A 22596-nucleotide genomic window follows, 5' to 3' on the forward strand; every position below is an offset into this window, starting at 1 on the left:
GAAGGACAAATAAGAATGCGGAATACAGGGTTAACGGTAGGGCTCTTCGTAAGGTGGAGGAGCAGAGGGATCTTTGGGTCTATGTTCATAGCTCTTTGAAAGTTGCCACTCAGGTGGATAGAGTTTGTAAGAAGGCCTATGGTGTATTAGCGTTCATTAGCAGAGGGATTGAATTCAAGAGTCGTGAGGTGATGTTGCAACTGTACAGGAGCTTGTTAAGGCCACATTTGGAGTACTGTGTGCAGTTCTGGTCACCTCACTTTAGGAAAGATGTGGAAGCTTTGGAGAGGGTGCAGAGGAGATTTACCAGGATGTTGTCTGGAATGGAGAATAGGTCGTACGAGGATAGGTTGAGAGTGCTAGGCCTTTTCTCATTGGAAAGGCGAAGGATGAGGGATGTCTTGATAGAGATTTATAAGATGATCAGGGGAATAGATAGAGTAGACAGTCAGAGACTTTTTCCCCGGGTACAACAGAGTGTTACAAGGGGACATAAATTTAAGGTGAAGGGTGGAAGGTATAGGGGGATGTCAGGGGTAGGTTCTTTACCCAGAGAGTGGTGGGGGCATGGAATGCGCTGCCTGTGGGAGTGGCAGAGTCAGAATCATTGGTGACCTTTAAGCGGCAATTGGATAGGTACATGGATAGGTGCTTAAGCTAGGACAAATGTTCGGCACAACATCGTGGGCTGAAGGGCCTGTTCTGTGCTGTATTATTCTATGTTCTAAACAATAATCTGCCTTCCTATTTTTGCTACCAAAGTGGATAAGCTGATATTTATCCACATTATACTGCATCTGCCCACTCACAGCCTGTCTAAATCACATTGCAATATCTCTGCATCACCCGCACACCTCACACTTTCACCCAGTATTGAGTCATCTGCAAACCTTGAATTCCCATCAACGCTGGATTAAGGAATGTCTGGTCAGCAGAAAATTCAGCAGATCTGGGTACATCTTTGGAGCGAGAAGGACAGATCATGCTTACTGCTGACAACTCCTCTAGAAGTGTCCCTTTGTAAGATTAGCACTGCAGCGTAAGAGGCTTTTTAAACAAAAACAAATCACTCAACTAACACCTGTTCCAAGTTTGCATCCAGTTATTCCTGATTTTAACAAGTGTATTGGTTTTTACAATCAATGATAATAGTTCTTTTCTTTAAAAAAAAGATCATTGCTCATCCTGCATATCTCTCTGAACCATGGTGATGGCACTGACCTAGGTGTTGATCTCGGGACAGACTGGCAGGGACTACGGCACACAGTCTCCTCTGCCAATCCAGAGGAAAAATGCCAGCCTTCCTCTGCACCACTTAGTCAAACAGAACCTCGGGATCCCTGTCAGCAAATTGGGGTGCCAATCTTTCTTTGTTTGTCATATCCAAGGTAATTCCTGAGATGCAGGAAACCATGCAGAGCAATTCCGGACCCATAGTGAAATAACTCCATAGAGTCATGTATCCCATCACCAAGTCACCCTTTATTTACATATGGAGGGTCCTCAACACTGATCCAACTCCCCCAGAGCCAGCTCTCAAAGTGAACAGAACCTCTGACACTCTCTGTTTATTTTTTTCACCCCCACACTACCACCTAGCTGTAGTAGTGCTTATGTTTCCCCCGCACCCATGTTGTGTATGTGCAAGTGTGAATGATAATAGTTCATAAGGAAACCTTCTCGATTCTATTGGGGAAAATGGAGAAATGACTGATATCAACATGGTTAAAAATCACACAACACCTGGTTATAGTCCAACAGGTTTAACTGAAATCACTAATTTTCAAAGCGCTGCTTCTTCATCAGGTGGTTGTGGAGCAGAATCATAAGACACAGATTTCTAGCAACATAATTACAGTATCATGGAATGTCATACTAAACAAATTTAGTTTAAGTCTTTCATCATTTAGAGTCATGATTTAGAGATGCCAGTGTTGGATAGGGATGTACAAAGTTACACTCTGCCGAGGACATGGAGGTCCTGGGCCTCCTTCACCGCCGCTTCCTCACCACCAGACGCCTGGAGGAAGAACACCTCATCTTCTGCCTCGGAACACTAGGGGTGGACCACGGTGGCACAGTGGTTAGCACTGCTGCCTCACAGTGCCAGAGACCCGGGTTCAATTCCCGCCTCAGGCGACTGACTGTGTGGAGTTTGCACGTTCTCTCCGTGTCTGCGTGGGTTTCCTCCGGGTGCTCCGGTTTCCTCCCACAGTCCAAAGATGTGCAGGTCAGGTGAATTGGCCATGCTAAATTGCCCGTAGTGTTAGGTAAGGGGTAAATGTAGGGGTATGGGTGGGTTACGCTTCGGCGGGTCGGTGTGGACTTGTTGGGCCGAAGGGCCTGTTTCCACACTGTAATGTAATCTAACTTCAACCCCAGGGCATCAATGTGGACTTCAACAGTTTCCTCATTTCCCCTTCCCCCACCTCACCCTAGTTCCAAACTTCTAGCTCAGCGCTGTCCCCATGACCTGTTTGGACTTGTCCTACCTGCCTATCTCATTTTCCACCTCTCCACTCCACCCTCTCCTCCCTGACGTATCACCTTCATCCCCTCCCCCACTCACCCATTGTACTTTATGCTACTTTCTCCCCACCCCCACCCTCCTCTAGCTTATCTCTCCATGCTTCAGGCTCACTGCCTTTATTCCTGATGAAGGGCTTTTGCCCAAAACGTCGATTTCGAAGCTCCTTGGATGCTGCCTGAACTGCTGTGCTCTTCCAGCACCACTAATCCACCTTCAGCATATTGATAAGCTATCACCCATTGTTAACAGCTAACCTGAGAATGCAACTTTTTTAAAAAGCTCTTGTCATTTACACATGAAAGAAGTGAAAGTATCATGGTATTCAAACAGATGAAAGCCTCAACAGGCAATCAAGGTATTTTTCTATGTATAATTTCAGTTACATCACACTGTAAATTTTTGCTATAAATTCTGTGCCTTAGGATTGCATCCTCCACTATCACCTGATGCACTCCAAAAGCTCATGTGCTTCCAATTAAACCTGTTGGACTATACCTTGATTTGGAGATGCCGGTGTTGGACTGGGGTGTATAAAGTTAAAAATCACACAACACCAGGTTATAGTCCAACAGGTAGCACGTTAGCTTTCGGAGCGTCGGAGGTAGTGGACTATGTTGGACTATTGTAATATTTCCCGTTGCTCCGGCATGGCGCAACCGCAGTAACTGTCACTGGACCACGGACCCGGCATGGTGCAACCGCAGTAACTTCCAATTGACCACGGACCCGGCATGGTGCAACCGCAGTAACTTCCAATTGACCACGGACCCGGCATGGCGCAACCACAGTAACTTCAAATGGACCACGGACCCGGCATGGCGCAACCGCAGTAACTTTCAATGGACCACGGACCCGGCATGGCGCAACCGCAGTAACTTTCAATGGACCACGGACCCGGCATGGCGCAACCGCAGTAACTTCCAGTTGGCCATGGGTCCAGCAAAACGCAACCACACTAACTTCCAATTGATCATGGTTCTAGCATGGCGCAACCGCACTAATATCCAATGGCTCACGGACCCAGCATGGCGCAACCGCACTAATATCCAATGGCTCACGGACCCAGCATGGCGCAACCGCACTAATATCCAATGGCTCACGGACCCAGCATGGCGCAACCGCACTAATATCCAATGGCTCACGGACCCAGCATGGCACAACCGCATTAATATCCAATGGCTCACGGACCCAGCATGGCACAACCGCAGTAATATCCATGATTTGGAGATGGGTGTTGGACTGGAGTGTACAAAGTTAAAAATCACCTGATTCAATCACCTGATGAAGGAGCATCGCTCCGAAAGCTAGTGTGCTTCCAATTAAACCTGTTGGACTATAACCTGGTGTTGTGCGATTTTTAACTTTGCACTAATATCCAATGGCTCACGGACCCAGCATGGCGCAACCGCATTGTGGGATATAGGAAAAGTAGTGTTACTTCTGCAATTCTAATTACTTATACAAAGTAAATGAACTCACACCAGTGTGTAATTGTTTTAGCCAAGAGCTGAGTCAACAAGAATGGAAACTATGTGGAGGAAATACATAATTGTTTTTGTATTAGCTAAAATTGTATGCAAGAATGAAACATGACTGCAAAACAATGGTAGATATTACAGGCGAATAGATAAGATGCTGTGAGGGGAGGAATTTAAGCTTGATATGCCTGTACAAACAGTAGGTATAAACATCTGTTTCCCACTTACAGAAACACAGGAACAAACCCCAGTTAAAAGGGTCATAAGGATCAGTATGGTAAGGGAAGGTACAGATGGAGGGAGTAGATAATGGTGAAGAAAGAATATGCCTAACAATGACCCACGGCAGGATGAGGTCAAACGGCCTTGTGAGGCCAGATATAAGCATTTTGTCACAGACAAGGCCGGATAAGGCAAGAGATAAACAGGAGCAATGGTTGCCGGTCTTAGGGAAGTGGAAGATGTAAACAGGGGAAGAGCAATGAAAAAAAAACCAAATTATATAAATATCATGTGTTAATTGAATTTGGTGTGTGTGTCCCTTGCCTTGTAGACACTGGACATCACACCCTCTTGCAAGAGTAAAATAAAGGACACTACTGATTCAGATTTTGTCTCGGACTGCAATTATTGAAGTGTGTGAGCTTTATTTCTCACAGCACTAACGTCCAACGGATCAAGAATCTGGAACGACGCAACCGCACTCACTTCCGATGGATCATGGACACAGCACATTCTGTATTAGTGGTGCTGGAAGAGCACAGCAGTTCAGGCAGCATCCGAGGAGCAGTGGATGCTGCCTAACCTGCTGTGCTCTTCCAGCACCACTAATACAGAATCTAGTTTCCAGCATCTGCAGTCGTTGTTTTTACGGCAGCCGCACTAACGCCCACTGTTATCACGGACCCAGCAGAGCGCAGCCGCACTAACGCCCAATGTTATCACGGACCCAGCAGAGCGCAGCCGCACTAACGCCCAGTGTTATCACGGACCCAGCAGAGCGCAGCCGCACTAACGCCCACGGTTATCACGGACCCGGCAGAGCGCAGCCGCACTAACGCCCACTGTTATCACGGACCCGGCAGAGCGCAGCCGCACTAACGCCCACTGTTATCACGGACCCGGCAGAGCGCAGCCGCACTAACGCCCAATGTTATCACGGACCCGGCAGAGCGCAGACGCACTAACACTCAATGTTGCCACGGGCCCGGCGAAGCGCAGCCGCACTACCTTCCAGTGGATCGTCGACCCGGCATAGCTCAGCCGGCCAAGGCGCTCTTCCTCCGTACTACGTCACAAGGTCACTGGGGTTGGACGCAGCTTGGAGCGCCTTTCGTATTGACCAATCAAGAAGAGGTTTGTGACGAGGTGGAGTTTGGCTGCTGTTGGTGTTGGTACCGTTGGGTTGGTGTGTGTCGATCTTTACCGAGGGATAGCCAGCCAGCCTCATCCTGTCGGTTTATATGTTGGCCTACAAACCTCTGCAAGCTGGAGAGCAAACACGGGCAGCTCGATGTTCAGTATAAGGCGGCGACGCCGCAGAAGAAGATGAAGAAGCGGAAGGAGCTGAACGCCCTTATCGGTCTCACCGGCGATGGCAAGAAGAAGAAGTCGAAGAAAGGCTCCGGGCACCAGCTGCTGCTGCGGACCGAGGCCACGGCCTCCGACTCCGAATCCACCTCCGAGTTTGACGAGTTCGCGCAGCCAGCTTCCGGCTCCCTGTTTACAAAGTAAGAGAGAGCGCCGAGAAGCCCGGCTCCCTTTCTAAAGTACAGTAAAGATCGTTCTGCCTGCATACAAAAAGCACAAGTGTTTGGCAAACTTCAGTTAGTGTTGGAGGAAGAAGGAGCGCCGTGCAATTTTATAGCGAGCAGCCGAGGTGAGGCTGCATTAGGATGTCACAGTGACCTGCCTTTGGCGAGTTTCGTTCACAAATCATTCTTGAAAATTGAGCATTATTAACGTCCTCCAGTATTAAAAATAAAATCGCATGTTTCGACGGATCCGTTGTTAGTTGCGAATTAGTTGTGATAATAACAGACAAGGTCTCTGTTAAAGCTCGACACAAAAACAAAATTGCGGATGCGGGAAATCCAACAAATACAGAAATTGCTGGGAAAAGAAACTCAGCAGGTTTGACAAGCAGCATCTGTGGAGAGAAATCAGTTAATGTTTTGGGTCCATTGACCCTTCAGAACTCAGTTCAGTCCTGAAGTAGGGTTACTGAAAGTAAATTGAGAAAATGAGTTATATTGGGCAAAGTCAGAGGAACGCAGATCGAGCAAAGGCAGTGTTTCTGATATGTTTGCAGTACTGTTGATGGAAGTTGACAACTGTGATCACAATAAACATTTTTAAATATTGTCTACCGCAACTTCCATATTCTTGTCCATGAAATTATAATCAGCTACTCAATTGGCTAAAACACATTTGTCTACAAAGACATGCATTAAATAAGATCAGTCAGGTGGACCTCATACTCTTGGGCTGTTAATCTGGTCCAATCAGGATCCCTGGCTGACAGATGTAAATAGGAGTGTCAGAGGTTCTGTTCATTTTGAGAGCAGGCTCGAGGGATGCCAGACCAGTGTCTATCACTAAGCATGTGTAAATGGAGGGTGACGTGGTGACAGGATACTGGTCTATGGAGATATTTCAGTAACGACGAGAGAAAATTACACCCATGAAGAAATTTGCTCTCAACAGTTGTCTTTGAGTTGGGGGTAAGCATTTCTGGCATCTTGTCATCATTTGGGAAGCTTGACACGTTCGATCCTGATATCGAACACGGCCTGGAATGTGGAAAGAATGTGTTATTTCATTTCCAGGCAAATGACATTGACACAGACAAAAAAAAAAGAGTAATTCTTCTGACATCTTGGGAGCCTGTATATGTTTTGGTTATTAGGAGCCTCTCATGCGCACACATTTTGGTATCTAGTAAAACCAGATACGGGGTGGTATGGTGGCTCAGTGGTTAGCACTGCTGCCTCACAGCACCAGTGTCCCAGGTTCAATTCCAGCCCATTCTCCCTGTGTCTGCATGGGTTTGTTCCGGGTGCTCTGGTTTCCTTCCACAGTCCAAAGATGTGCAGGTCATGGGGAATTGGCCATGCAAAATTGCCCATAGTGTTAGGTGCATTAGTCAGAAGGAAGTGGGTCTGGGTGGGTTACTCTTTGGAGGGTTGGTGTGGACTTAGTGTCATAGAGATGTACAGCACAGGAACAGATCCTTCAGTCCAATTCATCCATGCTGACCAGATATCTCAACCCAATCTAGTCCCACATGCCAGCACCTGGCCCATATCCCTCCAAACCCTTCCTATTCATATACCCATCCAGATGCCTTTTAAATATTCTGGATTAGTGGTGCTGGAAGAGCACAGCAATTCAGGCAGCATCTGAGGACAGGCAAAATCGACGTTTCGGGCAAAAGCCTTTTTACCTTTTGCCTTTTAAATATTGCAATTGTACCAACCTTCACCACTTCCTCTGGTAGCTCATTTCATACATGTACCACCCTCTGCATGAAAAAATTGCCCCTTAGGTCTCTTTCATATCTTTCCCCTCTCACCCTAAACCTAAGTCTTCTAGCTCTGGACTCCCCCACCGCAGGGAACAGACTTTATCTATTTGTCCTTTCCATGCACCTCATGATTTTATAAACCTCTATGAGGTCACCCCTCAGCCTCCGATGCTCCAGGGAAAACAGCTCTAGCCAAGGCAAAAGTGCGGACTGCAGATCCTGGAAACCCACTCCGTATAGCTCAAAGCCTCCTTGTTGGGCCGAAGAACCTGTTTTCTCACTGTAGGGAATCTAATTTTAAAAAACCTTACTAAATGCTGCTTTCCATATTTGTTGGTTGAACAAAAATGTTCACAGGTTAGCAACAGTGGATAAAACATAAATATGCCGATCATAATCAAGGCTTATGTGGGAATGGTATGGTGATACTTCTGCTTTTCAATTTTTGTCTTTCGCTGAATTTTATTAAAGTTGTGGTGAAATTATCATGTTTTATTTGCAATGCAAATAGTCTATTTCATCACAGTCCTTTGTTCTTTGTTACAGGGGAGGCTACGTAAGATGTTGCAAAATTTGTTATCCACTATGTGCATTTGTTATGCTTGCTGCTTGCGTAGTGGCATGTGTTGGTTTGGTCTGGATGCAAGTTGCCCTCAAAGAAGATCTGGATGCACTGAAGGAAAAGTTCAGAACTTGTAAGTATGATATAAGGTAAAATAATACAACAATTGTGTTGTGTTGTGCAGGTTTTCTATACAGCTACAAAGCTTTCCTTAAAATGTGGGCCATTTGAATATGGTATTGTTCACTTACATGCAAGTAGTATATTAATTTTTCAAATACAGTCAATGTTGGTATTTCAAGTGTGAAGTGGGAAAAGTCTCAGTAAACTTTATTGCGATTGTGGCTAAGATGAATAACTTCATGATATAGAAGGAGTTTTACGTGTTTTGGCATTAAATCTGTGCATCTGATCTGTAAGGATATTATCAGCAATAAAGAAGTTTTTGTTAGAAAAGTTCTGAATAAGTGCATTGAGTGAAAATTCATCTATCCTGTACAATTGACTGTTGATTACTTGTATGTAGCCTGTGGGCAGACTCAGGATTTGTTCAATGGACAGATTTTAAAATATTATGAGTTTAACACTGGTGACTTAATAGACTCTAGGCTGTACATAAAATCTCATGTTTTCAATTGTATTGTATGCTAGTAGTTCTTTTGGATACCTCAAGCCTAACACTTAGAGATAATATCTGAGCAGTTATTTCACTTATATATTATCAGTTGGATCGGTAGTTCTCATACTGGAAGTTAGATATGCAAGTTGAGTCTTGACTTTTGCAGACAGACAGATGTATATGCATTGCCTGTTTCAACTCACTAACATAGGTGACGGTCGTTCTTCATTTCTCAGGGCAATGCCTTGACAAATCCGAGCTAAACTGTCCAGTTTAAAATATAAAAGCTTGGGAGATAACTTTCAATTATCAGTTAACTGGTATATTCCCCATGGCCGTGCCTCCACAAATCAATCCACTTGCTAGCCAGCAGTCTCTTCCTACAGGCAACAGTATAAATGATATTTTCCTTTTGTTTTGGTATTCTTGCAAATTATCATGATGAATGTAAGGCAATCTTTCACGAAAAATGCCTTCTTAACAGTGATACTCAAATCTAATTTGGTGATTTTTCTTTTCGGAATGATGTTGTGGATTATTTATAGGATAAGTAAAGGAGTTGTAAACCTGGTCGTGAATTGGCTAGATAATAGAAACAGAAAGTATTGATTTTAATTACACAGCTGTGACCTTTAATCCCTGAACTAAGTGTCAGTTCTGGGTCTTATTTCTGATCATGTATTGTGACTAACAATGTTTTCAACAGATGTAACTTGCAGTCAATCCTATATTGCATTGGAAAGTTAAAGATTGAGGGAAGGGCATTGTTCAGATACACATTTATGTATGATGTTTAAGAAACTCTGATTAATACTTTATTAGTATTAAAGTGCTGGTGCACAAAGTTTGCATACGATGGTTGGATTAAAAATAGTCAGTAATGTGCTGAATGGTTTTTCCGACCGATTTGATTTAGGTCATTCAGCAGAGTAAATTGCAGGCAGAGAGCTCTCCGAAGACCTTTCCAGATATGTTGTTGGAGCTGACGTTGGACATTTGTGAAAACAGTGCTAATAATTTTGGTCTTATGATTCTTATCCCTGTGAAAGCTAACCTATCCAACAATGTGGCTAAATTGACAACTTACAATGCAGAGAATTGCATTCCTCTGACACCTCTTTTGACAACTCTACATCAGAGATATTGCCTAACCATTGTCCAGGCTATTGTGTGAATTATGGAAGCATGATTAATGTATGCTTAAAATGTAGTTCCTCTTTACACAATGTGTCTTCATCTTTAGAGTTAAAACACTAATATGTTAAAGCTGCTTCAACAGATAAATCTGAAAAACTAGTCTGACCTTCCAATGCACGACTGAGGTTTTGATGGGAGAAGTTTTTTTTTAAATTTTAAATGCTGTATAACAAATGATACAAATATCTCAGCAAGAGGCCCAGCAATCGCTTCCTGAACATCCCACAGAGTTCTAGGGTACGCTTGAATAGGTCCTGGGGTTTTATCCACTGTCATGTATTTCAAGACATCCAGCACTACCTCCTCTGTAATATGAACATTTTTCAAGATGTCACCATCTATTTCCCTACATTCTATATTTTCCATGTCCTACTCCATAGTAAACACTGATGAAAATACTCATTTAGCATCTCCCCCATCTCCTGCGGCTCCACCAAAGCTTACCTTGCTGATCTTGGCGGGGCCCTATTCTTTCCCTTGTTATCCTTTGTCCTTAATGCATTTGTAAGAATCCTTTGGATTCTTCTTAACTCTATTTGCCAAAGCTGTCTGATGTCCCCTTTTTGCCCTCCTGATTTCTCTCTGAAGTATACTCCTACTGCCATTATACTCTTCTAAGGGTTCACTCAATCTATCCTGTCCACACCTGACATAAGCTTCCTTTTTTTTCCTTAACCAAACCCTCAATTTCTCTCGTCATCCAGCATTCCCTGAATCTACCAGCTTTTCCTTTCACCCTAACAGGAATATACTGTCTCTGGACTCACGTTATCTCATTTCGGAAGGCCTCCCATTTTCCAGCTGTCCCTTTACCTGTGAATATCTGTCCCCAATCAACTTTTGAAAAATCAACTGTGCTGAGGGAGGATATTCCCGGAAATACATCCAGGGATGTTATTTGGGTGGAACTGAGAAATAAGAAAGGGGTGATCACCTTATTGGGATTGTATTATAGACCCCCTAATAGTCAGTGGGAAATTGAGAAACAAACTTGTAAGGAGATCTCAGCTATCTGTAAGAATAATAGAGTAGTTATGGTAGGGGATTTTAATTTTCCAAACATAGACTTGGACTGCCATAGTGTTAAATGTTTAGATGGAGAGGAGTTTGTTAAGTGCGTACAAGACAATTTTCTGATTCAGTATGTGGATGTACCTACTAGAGAAGGTGCAAAACTTGACCTACTCTTGGGAAATAAGGCAGGGCAGGTGACTGAGGTGTCAGTGGGAGAGCACTTTGGGGCCAGCGACCATAATTCTATTCGTTTTAAAATAGTGATGGAAAAGGATAGACCAAATCGAAAAGTTGAAGTTCTAAATTGGAGAAAGGCCAATTTTGATTGTATTAGGCAAGAACTTTCGAAAGCTGATTGGGGGCAGATGTTCGTAGGTAAAGGGACGGCTGGAAAATGAAAAGCCTTCAGAAATGAGATAACGAGAATCCAGAGAAAGTATATTCCTGTCAGGGTGAAAGGGAAGGCTGGTAGGTATAGGGACTGCTGGATGTCTAAAGAAATTGAGGGTTTGGTTAAGGAAAAGAGGGAAGCATATGTAAGGTATAGACAAGGTAGATTGAGTAAATCCTTAAAAGAGTATATAGGAAGTAGAAGTGTTGTTGTGGTTCTGTTTGCCGAGGTGGAAGTTTTTGTTGCAAACGTTTCGTCCCCTGGCTAGGCGACATCATCAGTGCTTGGGAGCCTCCTGCGAAGCGCTTCTTTGATGTTTCCTCCGGTGTTTATAGTAGTCTGTCCCTGCCGCTTCCGGTTGTCAGTTTCAGCTGTCCGCTGTAGTGGTTGGTATATTGGGTCCAGGTCGATGTGTTTGTTGATGGAGTTTGTGGATGAATGCCATGCCTCTAGGAATTCCCTGACTGTTCTCTGTCTGGCTTGCCCTATGATAGTAGTGTTGTCCCAGTCGAATTCATGTTGCTTGTTGTCTGCATGTGTGGCTACTAAGGATAGCTGGTCATGTCGTTTCGTGGCTAGTTGATGTTCATGTATGCGGATTGTTAGCTGTCTTCCTGTTTGTCCTATGTAGTGTTTAGTGCAGTCCTTGCATGGTATTTTGTACACTACATTCGTCTTGCTCATGTTGGGTATCGGGTCCTTCGTTCTGGTGAGTTGTTGTCTGAGCGTGGCTGTTGGTTTGTGTGCCGTTATGAGTCCGAGGAGTCGCAGTAGTCTGGCAGTCAGTTCCGAGATGCTCCTGATGTATGGCTAGTCCTTTTGGTTGTGGTGTGTCCTCGTTCTGTGGTCTTTCTCTTAGGCATCTGTTGATGAAGTTGCGCGGGTATCCGTTTTTGGCGAATACCTTGTATAGGTGTTCCTCTTCTTCTTTTTGCAGTTCTGGTGTACTGCAGTGTGTTGTGGCCCTTTTGAATAGTGTCCTGATGCAGCTTCGTTTGTGTGTGTTGGGGTGGTTACTTTCATAGTTTAGGACTTGGTCTGTGTGTGTGGCTTTCCTGTATACTCTTGTAGTGAATTCTCCGTCTGGTGTTCTCTGTACCATCACGTCTAGGAATGGGAGTTGGCTATCCTTTTCTTCTTGTCTCGTGAATCGGATTCCTGTGTGTGTGGCGTTGATGATCCGGTGTGTTTTTTCTATTTCCGTGTTTTTAATGATTACAAACGTGTCATCGACATATCTGACCCAGAGTTTGGGTTGAATTTGTGGTAGGACTGTTTGTTCTAACCTTTGCATAACTGCCTCTGCTATGAGTCCCGAGATTGGTGATCCCATGGGTGTTCCGTTGATTTGTTCGTAAATCTGGTTGTTGAATGTGAAGTGTGTTGTGAGGCACAAGTCCAGTAGTTTAAGTATGCCGTCTTTGTTGATAGGTTCAGCGTCCTGTTTTCTGTTCTGTATGTCCAGTAGGTTGGCTATTGTTTCTCTGGCTAGGGTTTTGTCAATCGAAGTGAACAGTGCCGTCACGTCGAATGATATCATGGTTTCTTCTTTGTCTATGTGTATATTTCTGATGATGTCCAAGAATTCCTGTGTTGATTGTATAGAGTGTTTGGATCCGCTGACCAGGTGTTGCAGTTTCTGTTGTAGTTCTTTGGCCAGTTTGTATGATGGTGTCCCTGGTAGTGATACTATGGGTCTGAGTGGGATGTCTGGTTTGTGTACTTTAGGTAATCCATAGAATCTGGGGGTGTTGTTGCTTTCCGGTTTCATTCTTTGTAGGTCAGCTCTGGTTATCTGTCCGTTTTTTTGTAGATTCCTTAGTGTGTTATTTATCCTATTGGCGAGTTGTGGGGTGGGGTCAAACTCCCTCTTTTGGTAGGTGTTGGTATCTTCAAGTAGTTGTTGTGCTTTTTGGATGTAATCAGATTTATCTAGGGACAGACCACTATAAACACCGGAGAAAACATCAAAGAAGCGCTTCGCAGGAGGCTCCCAAGCACTGATGATGTCGCCTAGCCAGGGGACGAAACGTTTGCAACAAAAACTTCCAGCTCGGCGAACAGAACCACAACAACGAGCACCCGAGCTACAAATCTTCGCACAAGTAGAAGTGTACTTAAGAGGGCAAAAAGGGGATATGAGATAGCTTTGGCAAATAGAATTAAGGAGAATCCAAACGGTTTTTACAAATACGTTAAGGACAAAAGGGTAACAATGGAGAGAATAGGGCCCCTTAAAGATCAGCAAGGTGATCTTTGTGTGGAGCCGCAGAAAATGGGGGAGATAGTAAATGAGTATTTTGCATCTGTATTTACTGTGGAAAAGGATATGGAAGATATAGACTATCGGGAAATAGATGGTGACATCTTGCAAAATGTACAGATTACAGAGGAGGAAGTGCTGGATGCCTTGAAACGGTTAAAAGTGGATAAATCCCCAGGACCTGATCAGGTGTACCCGAGAACTCTGTGGGAAGCTAGAGAAGTGATTGCTGGGCCTCTTGCTGAGATATTTGTATCATCGATAGTCACAGGTGAGGTGTCGGAAGACTGGGGGTTGACAAATGTAGTGCCACTGTTTAAGAAGGGTGGTAAGGACAAGCCAGGAAACGAGAGACTAGTGAGCCTGACCTCGGTGGTGGGCAAGTTGTTGGAAGGAATCCTGCGGGACAGGATGTACATGTATTTGGAAAGGCATGGACTGGTTCAGGATTGTCAACATGGCTTTGTGCATGGGAAATCATGTCTCTCAAACTTGATTGACTTTTTTGAAGAGGTAACAAAGAGGATTGATGAGGGCAGAATGGTAGATGTGGACCGTAGATCTATATGGACTTCAGTAAGGCATTCTTCAAGGTTCCCCATGGGAGACTGATTAGCAAGGTTTGATCTCATAGAATACAGGGAGAACTAGCCATTTGGATACAGAACTAGCTCAAAGTTAGAAGACAAAGGATGGTGGTGGAGAGTAGTCTTTCAGACTGGACGGCTGTGACCAGTGGAGTGCCACAAGGATCGGTGCTGGGCCCTCTACTTTTTGTCATTTACATAAATGATTTGGATGCGAGCATAAGAGGTACAGTTAGTAAGTTTGCAGATGCCACTAAAATTGGAGGTGTAGTGGACAGCGAAGAGGGTTACCTCAGATTACAACAGGATCTTGACCAGATGGGCCAGTGGGCTGAGAAGTGGCAGATGGAGTTTAATTCAGATACATGCGAGGTGCTGCATTTTGGGAAAGCAAATCTTAGCAGTATTTATACACTTAATGGTAAGGTCCTAGGGAGTGTTGCTGAGCAAAGAGACCTTGGAGTGCAGATTCATAGCTCCTTGAAAGTGGAGTCGCAGGTAGATAGGATGGTGAAGAAGGCATTTGGTATGATTTCTTTTAATGGTCAGAGTATTGAGTACAGGAGTTGGGAGGTCATGTTGTGGCTGTACAGGACATTGGTTAGGCCACTGTTGGAATATTGCATACAATTCTGGTCTTCCTATCGGAAAGATGTTGTGAAATTTGAAAGGGTTCAGAAAAGATTTACAAAGATGTTGCCAGGGTTGGAGGATCTGAGCTACAGGGAGAGGTTGAATCGGCTGGGGCTGTTTTCTCTGGAGCCTCTGAGGTTGAGGGGTGACCTTATAGAGATTTACAAAATTATGAGGGGCATGGATAGGATAAACAGGCAAAGTCTTTTCCCTGGGGTCGGGGAGTCCAGAACTAGAGGGCATAGGTTTAGGGTGAGAGGGGAAAGATATAAAAGAGACCTAAGGGGCAACATTTTCACACAGAGGGTGGTACAGGTATAGAATGAGCTGCCAGAGGAAGTGGTGGAGGCTGGTCCAGTTGCAACATTTAAGAGGCATTTGGATGGGTATATGAATAGGAAGGGTTTGGAGGGATATGGGCCAGGTTCTGGCAGTATGACTAAATTGGGTTAGGATATCTGGTTGGCATGGACGGGTTGGACCGAAGGATCTGTTTCCGTGCTGTACATCTCTATGACCTTCAAACAGGCTGTCAGAGAGGGAGCTTGATTCATTGCAATAGATTTGAATTGGTTCTTGGGAGAGTTTGGATCTCTGGTTAATGGTTAAAATATTTTCTACTTGAGGTTTTTACATATTATCCAATTTAGAGGGTTTTTTTTGAAAGAAAGCAAAAACAACATTGTGTATAATATAATTTATACTTAATTAAAACTCATGAAGGGTAGCAGCTTGGTGATATATTTAGAGTGCAGCATGTGGAAGCTCCTGAATGCTTTGTAATGCAGAGCAAACTTGTCTCAATAAGTGTATGACATTTGATCAGCTTCAGCTCAGAGCTTTGAATTGGAAAATGAACTGTTGGCAGTGTGGTGCATTAGTGAGGAGAAAGGTTACTTGGATTCTTTGTGCCAGGTGATTTTCTCAGCATTGGGTCTTCTGATTTGGTCAGGAATGTGAGAGTGTGACTATGAGTGAGGTAGGTAAGGAGGCCCAGAGTGCAGGATTGTCAACCTTTGCAATTGTGTCATAGGTTTGATATTCTTCTGGCTGAGAATGGGGTTACATGGTGAATGAACAAACAGACCATGGCACCATAGTACAGCAAGGTATATAAGTGGGGGGAGTAACAAGAATGTCATGCGGTGTAGAGCAAGGGAGATTGACACTATGTTCTGCAACATAGCGAGTGTTCAGCCGACTTTATCTGCCCATTGCCATGGTTCAGGACATCTGTTCAGGGTTGGAAAGGGACTTGAAATGGAAGGTGGAGGATCCAGTGGTTTTGATCCATGTAGAACTAGTCATACATAGAACTTGGTAAGAAATTCTGCAAAATGAAAATGAGGAGCAAGGCACTAAATTGAAATACAGAACCATAAAGGTTATAATTTCAGGATTTTTACCCAAATTGATGTAGGGTGACAAATGTGTGAGAAAAGTGTATTTTGGTGCGTGGGATATTGATGCCAGTATTCTAGAAAGTGGGGTCAGAAATGTAGGGCTATCTATACTTGACCCATGCTGGAACCAGTGTTCTTGCAAGAAAAAGTGACTCGGGATGTGGAAAAGGTTGTAAACTGGGATCAAATAAAGAAAGATGTAGCATATCAAAGAGGCAGGACTAGACAAATGAAGAAAGTAGTAATATGGAAACTGAGGGTCAGAGAATGATAGGAAGGGACAAGTTTTAAAAAAATGAATGTTGATCTGCATGGCTAAATGTTACAAAAGTGGCAAAAGACTCTGTATCTGAATGCACATAGAATTAAAAGCAATAGTGCAATAAAAGCAAAATAGTGCAGATGGTGGAAATTCGAAACAAACAGAATGCTGGAGAAACTCGGCACATCTGGCACCATCTGTGGAGGGAGAAACAGAGTTAAAATTTCATGTCCATTATGACTGGACTTCAGAACTCTTCAATTTTGAAGAAGACTCCTGTTGGATTCAACGGTAACTCTGTTCCTCCCTCTACAGATGACTAGATTTAATAGTTCACATTGAAGTAAATGTGATCTGATAATCATTAGAGAAATGACTGCAAGATGGCATGGATTGGGTTCTGAATATTTAGCGATAAATGATATTCAAGAGGAATAGGAAACTAGGTGGAGGTGTAGCACTAATTTATGAAGGACAACATTTGTGCAAAATGTACAACTACCCTTAGTTCAGGAGCTTATAGTAGGGGAAAGAAGCCTCTTGTAGGAGTGGACTCCAGAATTCTTAGTAGCAACCACAATGTGGGACTAAGTAAAGTTGCTATAGCCCTATTCGACCATTGGCTGATTGCTCATTAGAGAGATTACTGACTAGTAGTTTAACCTGAGGGTTGTCATATCCCAGGCAAGGGGAGCGGTTGAGAAGGAAAAGTCCTTCATTGTAACTTTAGCCAGTGAAGGAATTGAGCATACAATGCTGGCATCACTCTGCATTGCAAAATGCCATGTTGCTAACTGAGCTAATCTACCATGACATCTCTGCGACAGCTCATGGATCAGAGAGCAATAGCAATGTTCAAAGTCAACTATCTGAGCCATACTTTCTAACATATTTGGACAACTGCTGGGAGAATACTCCATCGGCTATGGGATTTTCATACATCTAAAATATCACTGAATCATGTGATCAAGTCGTGTTGTCATGTTTGTGTGGCTGAAATTATGGTCTCCGTGTGTCACCCGGCAAGAAGAATGTCAACACTGTTCCTGAATTTCAATGTAAAATCATACCTTGGAGAGGAAGCCTGGTTTTTGAAGTAGATATAGCAAATGTGGTGGAATTGCTTGCATCCCATGAAGAGATGTAATACAACTGAAGAATCAAGACACTGATGAGGAAGATTGTGCTGCTGCTTGATTTTGTCAATGGAACAGCAGTCAAAAACGTGCCACCTCCTGGAAGGTGCAATGAAAAATCACTTAGGAAGCAGCGTTAAGGAGAGCTGGCTGGCCAGTGATGTAATAGCAGAGAAGCAATACAGAACAGTCTTAGTCATTCTTGGATAAATGTTCAACATTGGTGATTCTGATCCTTCGTCTCATTAATTTAATCAGGCTGGCTTTTGTACACAACCTTGAATTCCGAATCACAATTGCTGCAGCTTTAGTTATTGCATTGCTCAAGATAGAACAAGTGGGATATCAAATTGCAAGATTGATGCAAGGAATTTATTCTATTGATATTTTAGTCTTTTTTTTCTTGCAAAAATTTCAGTTGTACATCTATTAACTGTGCATTGTGGTATATCTCCACTAATGCAAAGAGCAAAAGTGGAGTTGTTCTTTTAAAATATTTTCGAATTGTTGTTCCTTCCAGGAAACTGGTCATGGCCCGATTTGAGTTCCTGCATTAAGCTTTGGTTGTGGATGGGAGGTAATCAATACACACAATCTGATCAATAAACCTAATAGGGAACAAACAGAACTAACAATGTTCTTTTGGTGTGTAGAAGAGATATTAATAGTTGAGCAGAAGGCATGCATTTTGCCATCCAGTGTTTAGCTGTAAAAATATTTTGTACATATTTGAGTTCAAAGTCTAGATTATTGGCATAAGATCTGTTTTTCACCAGTGCTTTGCCATTTCAAATTGGCAATTTTTTTTCAGTTTTAACAAGCTAAGCTTTGTTATTGTGGAAATTTTTTGGAATATCCTTTGAGTCGGTATCTCTCTGACATATTTATTGTATAATTTAGGTCTAGAGTTTGTCAGTATTTGAACTGAGTGATCCAATTTTATCAGGAGATGTGGATTGTAGGGCTCCCCCCTCCTTTCATCTGTGACTGTTTTTGAGTGTGCTTTTCAACAAGACATTACTACTCCAACTGAAGTTATTCCATTCTTTAATCTTTGGCACCGGATTATGACAGAAACACATTCTTCTTCATGTGTCTCCTGTTGATTTAACTGACTGATGAATGAAATATAATGTAAATGTCTTTGCCAACTGACTTATATAAAACACTTTGAATATATTTATCATTCAACTCTCATGCAAACTTGTCCTGTAAAAAAATACTTCCTAAGCTTTCACTACTGTGAAACTCCAACTGACTTCTCAAATTCCCATCTTTTTTCGGAATTCACTCCTGGGATGTGGGCATTGCTGGCTGGCCAGCACTTATTGCCTGTTCCTAGTTGCCATTGAGGTGGTTGTGAGCTGCCTTCTTGAACCACTGCACTTCGTGTGAGACTTTGTATCAATTGATACAACTGAGTGGATTGCTAAGTCGTATCAGAGCAGTTGAGAGTTGACCACACATGGGTCTGGAGTCGCATGTAGACCAGACAAGGTTTGAGATTAAATTTCTGTCCCTGAAGTACATTAGTGAGCCAGATTCGTTTTTTTCTTTTGACAATGCTTTCATGATCATTAGTAGATTCTTAGTTCCAGATTTCTTGTTTTATTGAATTCAAATTCTGCAATCTATCATGGCAGGATCCGAACCCAGATGCCCAGAACATTAGCTTAATTTCTGGATTAATAGACTAGCGATATACCATTAGGCCACCTCTCCTTAGCCTTTTGCTTTTCAATGTACCTGGTGATATAAAAACAAGGGGAGATCAAGAAATACAACTGATTTATTAATTTAAAAACCTTTTGAGATACTAAATGAATGTTTGTAGTTCAATTACCTAAAAGAGAATTGGAATAAAGGTCAAAGGGGGAGGGAATAAAATAACAGGACTATGAAGAAAGTATGACTCCCCTGTTCCAATCAGTAGTATTTCCATTTGAGTTTATGCAGTGTCATGGTGGATTGAATGGCTCTCTTCTATGCTATATAATTTTTTGATATTTTCAGAAAGAGGACACAATTAAATATGCACACCCTATTCTGCTCATTTCCCACCTTACTTGTAAAACTGTTTGATAGTTGTTGTGGTTCTGTTCGCCGAGCTGGGAATTTGTGTTGCAGGCGTTTCGTCCCCTGTCTAGGTGACATCCTCAGTGATTGGGAGCCTCCTGTGAAGCGCTTCTGTGATCTTTCCTCCGCCATTTGTAGTGGTTTGAATCTGCCGCTTCCGGTTGTCAGTTCCAGCTGTCCGTTGCAGTGGTCGTTATATTGGGTCCAGGTCGATGTGCTTATTGATTGTGCTTATCCACTGATCCACAGATTCAATCAATAAGCACATCGACCTGGACCCAATATAACGACCACTGCAACGGACAGCTGGAGCTGACAACCGGAAGCGGCAGATTCAAACCACTACAAATGGCGGAGGAAAGATCACAGAAGCGCTTCACAGGAGGCTCCCAAGCACTGAGGATGTCACCTAGACAGGGGACGAAACGCCTGCAACACAAATTCCCAGCTCGGCGAACAGAACCACAACAATGAGCACCCAAGCTCTTCTCACAAACTTTGAACTGTTTGATAGTGCCTATTGCTGTGCAAATCCATGGATGATTGATTGATTGACTATTGCTATGAGGTTTAGCTTGTTCCTAGGAGGAACACTTCTAAATTTTCATTGTGATTAGCAAATATCAATTTTGGCTGAAACACCTTGATCAGCACTTCTACACCTTCCACCACGTTACAGAACATGATTCTTCTACTATCGGAACTATATTTCTCAGCATCAACTTCAGAAAAATATCCTCTGTGGCATTTTTATATTTCCTACATAAATGGCATGTACCCATTTAACAGAATTGACTGTTACTTCCTACTTGGCACTTTTACACTGGTGCTGTTACTTTTGGCATAAGTTGATACCACCCAAACATTCAAAAGAACAGGGAGATTTTCATCCCCATTGTTTGATGTGAAGCTGCACCTCCACATTTAGCCCATTGCATCATATGTTTTTTTTAAATGCACAGCTTATGCAAAGCTAGGAATGTGAATTGATTTAAGCAAGTCCATTTCAATTACATGTTTGTGCTTTTTGTGTTTTTGTCCTAAAATTAGATTTTTTAAATTCTTTATAGTGGAATCTAGTCAAAAGACTTCGTTTAGTGACATTCCAAAGCTAAATGAAGACCTCCTTGCAGTCCAAAAAGATCTTGCCAACTTAGACGCTGGAGACAGAGGGATTAGCAAAATATGGACCAACATCACAGAGCTGAATAAGCAAGTAAGCAATGGAAAATCTTATTATTCAAAATATTTGCACAATAGAAAACAAATGGGCTGGTGGAATTTGTTGTTCGGTTATTATCATCCCATTTATTGTACTTCAGGTTAGAAGTACAGCATTCAGTTATCTGAACAAGCAAAGTGCTGGAGGTCTGAAACAAACAAATCATGTTAAAAATGATCAGATCAGACAACATCTGAAGAGGTTGACTCAAAATATTTAACTGTTTCTGTCACCTCAGCTATTCTGATGAAATGTCATCGATCTGAAACATTTCTCTCTTTCTATCTCTTAAGTTTATTATGTGACAGTTACATGGAACCTTATTCAGTAGTTCTTAACCATATGGCTAATTAGATTTAAGAGGAAATTAAAATAAGAAATGAATGTTATAATTAGGCATATAATCTTGATACTTATATTAACGTTGTGCATGTTCTATTTGTATGCTGGAAAGATGGTCGTGTGAAAAGCAGAGTTTGAGTGTTTTTGATCATTGCAGGTACTTTGGTTACTGACTAATGGTAGATATACACACAAATTAAATATTAAATTTGGTAAATATACATAAAATATATGCATTTACTTATATTCTGTGAGAGTATATAAAGCATTTTCTGCTAACATTTAGTTCACCCAGCTAAAACTAGTGTCACCATAGATAAAGCTGCCCAGTCAATATCAAGGCAATAAAGTTAATGAAACAAATGTTTATATAGGAGAATTGAATATAGTTTGATTTTACATTTTAAAGCTTTGCCAGAACTCTACAACATCAATTTGTAATTAGTACCTAAAATATCAAATATCCCAAAGCAATTGTTACAAACGATCCATTTATTTCCTTTGTGGTTTTTGAAGATAGAAATGCTGAGAAAAACAAAATGTTATCTTTATAGTTTATATTCCCATCTCCTGGACAAAATTGAAATCTTAACCAATTTTAAAGGTACTAAACAGGACAACTGCCTTTGCTAAAGTGCTGTTCAGATATGTTATTACATTCTGTGTGACATTGCTACTCTAATTTCATTACCTACCAAATTAGCCAATAGGGTGATTAATGTGCTACATTTCAAGACGAGTGATGGGATTTTAGATGTATTGCAATTTTCTTGAATTTTGCTGGGAAATGACTGGGGACTTTACAAAGCATTTAATTTTTGATGTATTTGAAATGATTCAATCTTCTAGAGTCCTAACAGTGAAACATTTTGCGCTTCTTTGTTCAATTTTCCAGTTAAGCTTTAATCCTTACGAAACTGAAAGGATCATAATGCTTTAAATTTGGTGCTTTTTGTTTTAAGAAATATACCAGAAATGAGATTTGATGTCAACATTTGAAACTTTTTCTACTATTCTCTGGCATCTTAATTTGTTACTTTTAAAAGTAGTTTTGCAGTTCAATATTGGAATGTGTCCAGTTATTGATTACTTCCAGTCTATTTGCCGTGCAGGCATTTTTTTCCTTTTCCAAGTGAATTTTAATACCTGGTGGTAGAGTATTTAGTCAATAGATATCTATATACTATGTGGAAAAAAAGCAGTTGTGGTAGGAGGAGTTACATGGAATAAATTACATCAAATCTCATTTCTGGTATATTTCTTAAAACAAAAAGCGCCAAATTTAAAGCATTATGATCCTTTCAGTTTTGTAAGGATTAAAGCTTAACTGGAAAATTGAACAAAGAAGCGCAAAA

The 22596-nt window shown here is 42.1% G+C and overlaps 1 protein-coding gene across 1 annotated transcript in view; it reads left to right on the forward strand.

Moving 5' to 3' along the window:
• Window positions 1-5391: 5391 nt before the first annotated feature.
• Window positions 5392-22596, forward strand: part of efcab14 (EF-hand calcium binding domain 14) — a 100987-nt gene continuing 83782 nt past the window's right edge. The window contains exons 1-3 of the mRNA XM_043699330.2: window positions 5392-5738; window positions 8081-8229; window positions 20748-20893. Of these exons, the coding sequence (XP_043555265.1) occupies window positions 5557-5738; window positions 8081-8229; window positions 20748-20893 (477 nt within the window). The 5' untranslated portion in view covers window positions 5392-5556. The remainder of the gene's footprint in view (window positions 5739-8080; window positions 8230-20747; window positions 20894-22596) is intronic.

This window comes from Chiloscyllium plagiosum, unplaced genomic scaffold (genome assembly GCF_037043375.1).
Source record: "Chiloscyllium plagiosum isolate Xiang-an unplaced genomic scaffold, Cpla_swu_hap1 HiC_scaffold_9, whole genome shotgun sequence".
In the NCBI taxonomy this organism is placed as follows: Eukaryota; Metazoa; Chordata; class Chondrichthyes; order Orectolobiformes; family Hemiscylliidae; genus Chiloscyllium; species Chiloscyllium plagiosum.